The sequence below is a fragment of the Monopterus albus genome, unplaced genomic scaffold, assembly GCF_001952655.1.
Source record: "Monopterus albus unplaced genomic scaffold, M_albus_1.0 scaffold580.1, whole genome shotgun sequence".
Lineage (NCBI taxonomy): Eukaryota > Metazoa > Chordata > Actinopteri > Synbranchiformes > Synbranchidae > Monopterus > Monopterus albus.
The window spans coordinates 59,027-66,714 of NW_018128460.1; the positions used below are offsets into that span (position 1 = coordinate 59,027).

Consider the following 7,688-nt stretch of genomic DNA (forward strand, 5'->3'; position numbering starts at 1 on the left):
GCCGTAGGGGATGCACTGCTGCGGTAGCGGCACACCAAACTGGTTGGCGATGCTCCTCTGCAGCTCTGAGAAGGTGGTGTGGGCCTGCAGGGTCAGCATGGCCTGCCTGCCGTCACTGGTGGTCACACGGATCTTCTTCTCCTTACTGGAGGAGGATGGGGATGAGGATTTGGTGGGAGTGGCTGGAGCTGAAGAGGATGAGGCTTCTGGAGACTCACCGGGGGAAGATGTCCGGCCGTGGCCTTTCTGCTCCTGCTTCAGCTTGTCAGTCCGTCGCTTCTGAGTGACAACAGCCTGCTCGCTGATGCTCTGTTGGATGTTGCGCTCCACTCGGCTCATCGTCAGCTCCTCTTTGTGCAGCGTCTTGGCTTTCTGACCCGTCAGGATGATCTTGGTGGGTGGCTGGGGGTCCGCTGTCTGCTCAGGCTCCGTGGTGTCAGTGAGACGCTGGACATGAGCCCCATCTATGGACACTGGGTTGTACTCGTCCGGGTTCTTCTTAGCGGTGTGATGTAGGATGGTATTAACCACTTTCTGCACCAGGATTTCACTACCAAACTCTCCCGGGAAGTGTTTGGTCACCAGCTTCATGGCCACGTCATACACATTGCTGTTCAAAGATGGGTCAGTCTCATACTGGAACCAGTATACAGTCTCTCGCACCACCCGACCCCCCCACTCCAGCGTGATGGGGAAGGCCTCTGGGAGGTTGTCATACTCCTTTCCCTCCCAGTAATGCTTGAAGCCACACCCACACTTCCCACCCTGTGAGCGGGTGTTGGTTCTATCCCCGTCCAGGTACATCACTGACCCGTTACCACGGATGTGGCGAACTGAGGTGCCGTGACACCAGTTGCAGGTGTTGAGGGAGCTCAATTTGTAATCTGGAACAAGGACGTCTCTCTGGGGGTCATAGGAGCAGACCACGTTGTTGAGGGGGAAGCTGTAGTTCTTATCCGGGCGCAGCTGGCCGTGTGTGGATTTGGCTAAGTTGTAGAGCTTCCCTCCAGGGACCAACCACTCCAGCGGGACATGGAGCTCAGAGAGGGCACCGCAGATCAGGCAGCGGTGCAGCCTGTTCTCCATCACTGACTTCTTAGCTGCCTCGGTCACCTCCTCGGGCTGGATGCCAATCACGCCAGTTCGTCTGTAGACATACTGGTGCACGTCAGCCACCAGCGATGGATGGATGCTGTGTTTCTCCATAAACACCTCCTCCATGGCGTTGACCAGCCTCATCAGATATTTGTCCTGCAGGCTGCGGTCACCACCTATCACACAGCTGCCGTCCAGTTCGAGCTTGATGTACTTCCTGATGAGCTCCTGGGGGATGCCCCAGGCCTTTGGCAGGAGGCGAGCCGGCAGCTTGGGGAGCACTGTGTTCTTGATTCCCACCAGAGGGATGTAGTGGTTCCTGCTGGAGCTGCTCCAGGCGATGCAAATGGGTTTGTTAAGCTTCCCCTCTTTTCCTCTGCACTGCTCCTCAGCCACCAGCCCGGGCAGAAAGGTGGCCGAATAATCCCCAGAGCTTCTCATTCCACTCAGGGAGTCCAGCAGGATTATGGGTCGGTGGAGGACGTTGGCTAAACCAAATATATGGATGTTGCGCAGTCCGAGCGGCACACCTTCAGGCGGGATGAACAGGGGGTCGCACTCATTGATGATGTCCTCCCACTCTGCAGCATCAATAAAATCCTGAAACAGGGCTTTGTAGCGGTCTAGATACTGCTTGAAGTTCAGCTTCAGGTTTTCTCTCAGGGCGTGCCAGAACAGTTCCCTACCCACCAGCGCTCGGGACACAGCGTGGACCAGGCAGTGCCCGTCTCCATCTACATGGACTGGGATGAGACACTCTCTGTTACCATTGGCTTTCTTGACCTCCTCCAGGGTGTCGTGGAGGTAGATGAGGCTCCCTGACCTGTCCTTGCCGTAGCCCATGGTGGAAACATGGTCTGGTTCGATCAGAAAAGCTCTGTCTCCGAGAAGCGAGCAGTCAAACATCTCACCTTGGTTCATTTCTCTCAGCAGCTTGGCTTTGCCTGTTTGTTTATCCATGCCATACCTGGTGAGGACCGGGGACAGGAGCTTGCAGTGATAATTAGAAAGCCCCATTACCTTCACCAGCTCGGTCCCTTTCTTCGGGGCCCCGGTGACGCCTAGGAGCGCGTTTCTGAGCAGATTGTGAAGCACAACATCTGGATCAGTCACTTCTTCGACGTTTAGCAGGTTCTTCTGTTCGTGGCGTTGACCACACTCCGTGCACTCGATGCTAATGGAGCCGTAAGCGGGGAAGAACAGCCTCGCCTGACATTTCGGGTCTGGGCAGGTACCAGACAAAATACGCTTGTCTTTTTTCTTTGAACTCTGCAACAGCGACATTTCGGATCAAAAAAGCTGAACGTATCCGTCAGCTTCACAAAAACATGATAGTCTCACTCCGGCAAGGCTGTCAGATGAGCTTTGACTCCGCTAACGGTAGTTATTAGCCAGGAAGGATAACACAGGAACAACACGGAAGCGGCTGTTTTTTTTTTCTCTAGCAACTGACCGTTTCCAAACGTAAATACGCAATGACGTCAGATTGTGGGATTTGTAGTTCTAATATGAAATACTTTTAACTGTTTTCACAGAGAATCTGAATTAATTAATGTCTTTTCTCTTTTTCTTGTGCGAACGTCAGTGAAAAAAGAAAATAAATGTTTATTTAAACACGTAATTGTTGGTAAATGTTTATATTATCAACTTAACTATTGTTAACAACAACATTTACCAGCATGCAACACGCCGATGGGATGTTTTGTTGTGTTAGGAAGTCAATAAAGCAGAATCATGGCAATTTCAGAAGGAAGGATGGATAATTTCCAAAAGGATCTTATAGTTAATAAATATATAGATACATCTTCCTTTTAGGCCCCAGGGGCTTATGCGGTTTTAAGCTGAATTGTGGTCTAGATTTTAAAACTAGCGGACTTTGAGACCAACGATATTGAAAACATGAGGGAACTGGTTAGCTTAGCTACTAGTCAGCTGGATAAACTCTTGGAAAACCCAGATAAAAAGCATTCGTATTGTTCACTAAGTATTACAGTTAAAACATAAACATGAACCTTATTTGAGAGAAAGATGCGGTCGCCGAACTGCATTCAGAAATACATTATGCCAAACGAATGTTTATGTGCTTAGCTGACAATATAGACAACTCAGAGAACGAGGCTAAAGGCTTGTTATGTATTTATTATGAGATCTGACCAATGCGTCACGTGTTTGATCCACTGCGGTTTTGTTTGATTGCACTTGATTTTAGTGATTTATTTAAAAAACGACGATATTCTTAGCTTAGACATCACGGATTTGGAGTGTGTTGCAGTAATGTCAGTGCAAATGTTTGTAGTAGTGGTATTTTATGTTATTTTATTAACTGTGCTGTAATTTGCTGGATCTTTGTTTAACGGTAGTGTGGATTCGTTTTAATGTTCTTTTATTGTAAAGCACAACATTTTTAAAGTTGCGATATAAATTAAGTTTTTTATTATACTACTTTTGGTAGTATTTATAACATTATATATAACATTTATAACAGTACTAGTTTGATTAGTTGGCCATTACTGCAGGTTGTGATTACTGTGTAGTGTACGGTGTAGTTGTAGTATTTATCAGATCGGTTCATTTGTATTTAGAAATTAAAACACAACATAGTTGATCTTAAATTTCTCACAGGAGGGTAAGAAATTGACATGAAATAATTTAATTTGGGTACAAAAGCCGATGGGCTCCCACAGTCACATGGTAAAACCAGGAGAAATAATATGGAAATAAAAATTTCTTAGCAGCAACGCTAATTCCAGGAATTCTGTCACGGACTGTCATGTGTTGTTCTGTTCACCAGATGTCACTGTGGTGTTTTGGCAGCAAAACATGGGCAAAGAGCATCATCTTGTTGTCATAGCAACCACTGTTTGGATCGTTTTGCTCTTTGTCTGACAAAACCACAGGGTTTTAATTAGAGCACCAACAGCTTCAGAAAGCCATCAATTGAAATCAATTTAAATTCAAATCTATCACATAGCCAAGTTGTATGTCTGATTATTTACTGGTGTGCCACCTACTTAATAGGTGATGAAAGCGAGGCAGAGCATGAAGCAAATGGCATAAAAATCACAACACTTCAGTGCAGAAAAACAGTACAGTACTTAAAAAAATGTACTTCTTCCCACCGGTTTTCATGGTGAAAATAATCTAACTGTGCTGATTTATACCAAGCATCCATTAGAATAATATGAAACTGTATCTGTTCAAGTGCTTTGGTTTGATAATGTTATTCCATTAAAGGAAATGTGGGAATACAACCGAAGAAAGCAAGAACTTAGCAAATACCTTGCTGTGTTTATATTTTGAATTAACATACTGTAAATAAAAGGAACACCAGTAGGTTTAGTGATGGAGACTTTACCTGATAACACTACAAACAAAACTGTTAGATATTAATTAAAGGACATCATAATGAGCAGTAGTTAAAGCCTCACATTACACAAGAACAAAATATTTAGATTCACTTCAAGCTGTAGAAAATTCAATACCAAAAAATGTGATTGTAGTAAAATGATATACATTCTACAAAAAGAGTGACAGTAACCACCTGTCAAGACAACGGGCCTTTTACACTGCTGACAATTTGACATTTAACAGGTGTAAATGATGCAGCTTCAGCTTCAGGATCCTGTTTTTTTTGGCTCTGTCACACTGTCACTGGGACACTAATGAAACTCAAGTCAAAATGTCTGCAGTGAAAAAGGCCTTTTGTCAGACAGCGGCCTTCTGCGTGCGCATCAGGGGCTGATGGGAGGTCTGAGGACCTGTCAGAAACCACGTAGCCCTCGTCTGATGTGGCAGCTCGTCCTTGTTTGTCCTCAGCTGCCTCAGAGCGCCACTTCTCCCCAGGCTCACCAGAGGAAACATTGCCACACAAAATGCTTTTCCTCCCAGCTGCTGCTCTGTGCTGCTTGTGTTCAGGTGAGTGTTTCAACCAATCAGGAGCCGACAAGCTGCACCTGTAACAGACACTGTCACACTAACCTTCATCTGTCTGGTTTGCAGCACTGGTCGCCATGGCAGCAGAGCTGGTTCAGGACCAGTTATCAGTGACCAGACAAAAAAATGAAAAAGTCTCATTCAGCTGTGGATGAATTGACCAGTGTGGTAGATGTATATTGTGGTACCAGAAGAAAGACACAGAAACATTCAGGGTGATTCTGGATATTGATAGGACAAATGGAGATGTAGATAAAGATTACAATCATCCTCAGAAAGATGATTTCACAGCTGTGAATAAATGTCAAACATTGTCTGTGACAGGAAGAGAGTAGTAAACCACAGGTTCATGTTTCACCTCCAGCTCAGCCCCTGTTTCTTTAGTGCTGTCAGGATTTATTGTATATTATATTTGTTCACATATTTAGCAGGTTTCCTGTTGTTCCACAGTGAGACATGGAGGAAATACAGCAAACAATAAAAGTAACTAAATGCATAAAACCACATTTCAGACACAATTTCTAAATACCAAATCACTGTAAATGAAAATCACAAAGAGGAGTGTGATGAGGCTCCAAACCAAAGTTTGACACTTTACCAAGCGTCTGTGGCTGCGCAACCTGCTCTGTGAGGCTGTGCTGACACAGCACTGAGTTAATGCTGACATCAGCATGCCAAAATGCTAACAATGACACTACTGACATACTGATGGTTGGTAGGTATAATGTTTACAGTGTTCACTATTGTAGTTTAGCATATTGGCATGCTGACTAGCTAATTAGCACTAACACTAAGTCTAGTTTTCCTCCAGCAAAACATAATGTGGGTTGTAACAAGCTGCTGTATCAATGATTTGTGGAGGTTTTTCTATGAGGGACAGTCTTTATTAAACTGTTGCATTTTCCATTTCAGCAGCTGCAGCAGATCCCAGCTGGCACTGGTTGAGAAGCGAGGTACACCTGGACAGGTTACCAGAATTAATTAATGCTGTCTCGGTTCGTCGTGCTGTCCACTTTCGACACAACACTGGCAACAGGAGTTGTGCGTGTTCCTGAACTATCCTCTCGTTTTTAAGAAGAGGCTCTCTGGTTTTATGATTCTGAAATAATTACAGACTATTTGGAGTTATGAGGGTTGCCAAGCTGATCTAGAGGAACCCAAGATTAAACCTTAAATGGTTGGAAATGAGCACAATTAGCAGCCATGGGCTCATTAAGCGACAATTAATTTGAAGCTAACAACATACTGTTAAGTATGTTTATGTACATTTAAGTAAAGAAATCTGCATCTTTAACATATTAAGAGTCATGTTGATGTGAATAGTAAAGAAACTGGAGCTGAAGCTGTTTCATAACTGGCACTTTGACTGTAAAACCTGCTTCACCTCAGCTGAAGCTCGGCAGGCGCCAAGGTTTGCTGTGGCACTGTGGGTCTTCATCTTTGGCTCTGGAACTAAACTGTTTGTAACAGGTAAGACTTAACATTTATTCTCCTTCAGTTGTTTCACTGTGAAGTTGAAAATGTGTTTAAATCCATTTCTGCTGCTCCAGACTTCATGTTAGTTTTTCATCATTAGTACAAAATTTCATTCTTCAGCCGTTGTTACACAGGAAAATCCTGAAGACGTTTAAATCTCACTAAGCAGCTGAAGTCATTCTTTAAACAAAAGACAAAAGGTGCTATTTTTGTATGATTACATTAAATAAAACAGATTTGATCTGAAACAAAATATAATATTTAAAGCCTATACAGCTAAATAATGTATATTATTGTGTGTAAAATGCTATCTATATTTTTTAATTCTAAAATTCACCTCATGATGATTTATATGAAAGGTAAATATGTTTGTTATACAACATATAATACATGAAGGTAAATGACTTTAAATATAACATTACATATTATGTAGTATTCATTAGAATTAAAATCTTTTTATGATGTCTCATGATATGTGATGACACACGCAGACGAACATTTACTGGAAATTTAAAAAGAAACGCTATGTTCAGCATCATTGTAAATATAAAGAGCTTATTGTAATTAATGATTTGATTTCACTGTAGGTACAATATACAATTTGTTGAAATAAGGATTTAGGCTATTTTGTTTTTCAAAATAATTCAGTATTGTTGTATAACGTTTAGCTTTGGATGTTCAAAGTTCAAAGTGTTTATTTTGTCATATGCACAGTTAGGAAACGTGTTTCCCTGTACAATGAAATTCTTACTTTGCCGTCCACATGAATGCCACAAAATACAAATGAAATATAAAGTAGATAAATAAATAACACAAAATCTAAGGCACTTTAAGCAGCAAATGCAGCAATATAGTTAAAAAAAATACAAGAATATAACAATGTATGCTGCATAGGAGCAGAATGTGCAGCAGAGTCGTTGTAGACATGTTGTCTATGGTGATAAATAAAATTTCAAAATATAAAAATGTTGATAAACACATTTTTAATGTTTAGATGCTTTTCTGACTGAATATATGGTGGTAAATATATTACATAATAGTAAATATAATTTGTAATGACAAACAGACATTAGGTGAAGATGAATATATCTTTTATTATATTATCTATATTAATCATAATATTGAAAAAGTATGTTCATGTGTATAAAGACTAATGTCATGATGTGAGATGATAATGAGGTGAA

At 42.1% G+C, this 7,688-nt stretch overlaps 1 protein-coding gene across 1 annotated transcript in view; it reads right to left on the reverse strand.

Annotated features, from left to right (window-relative positions):
* Nucleotides 1-2,547, reverse strand: part of vcpip1 (valosin containing protein (p97)/p47 complex interacting protein 1) — an 8,632-nt gene extending 6,085 nt beyond the window's left edge. The window contains 1 exon segment of the mRNA XM_020588642.1: nt 1-2,547. This exon segment is cut by the window's left edge and continues 45 nt beyond it. Within this exon segment, the coding sequence (XP_020444298.1) occupies nt 1-2,379 (2,379 nt within the window). The 5' untranslated portion in view covers nt 2,380-2,547.
* Nucleotides 2,548-7,688: the final 5,141 nt, after the last annotated feature.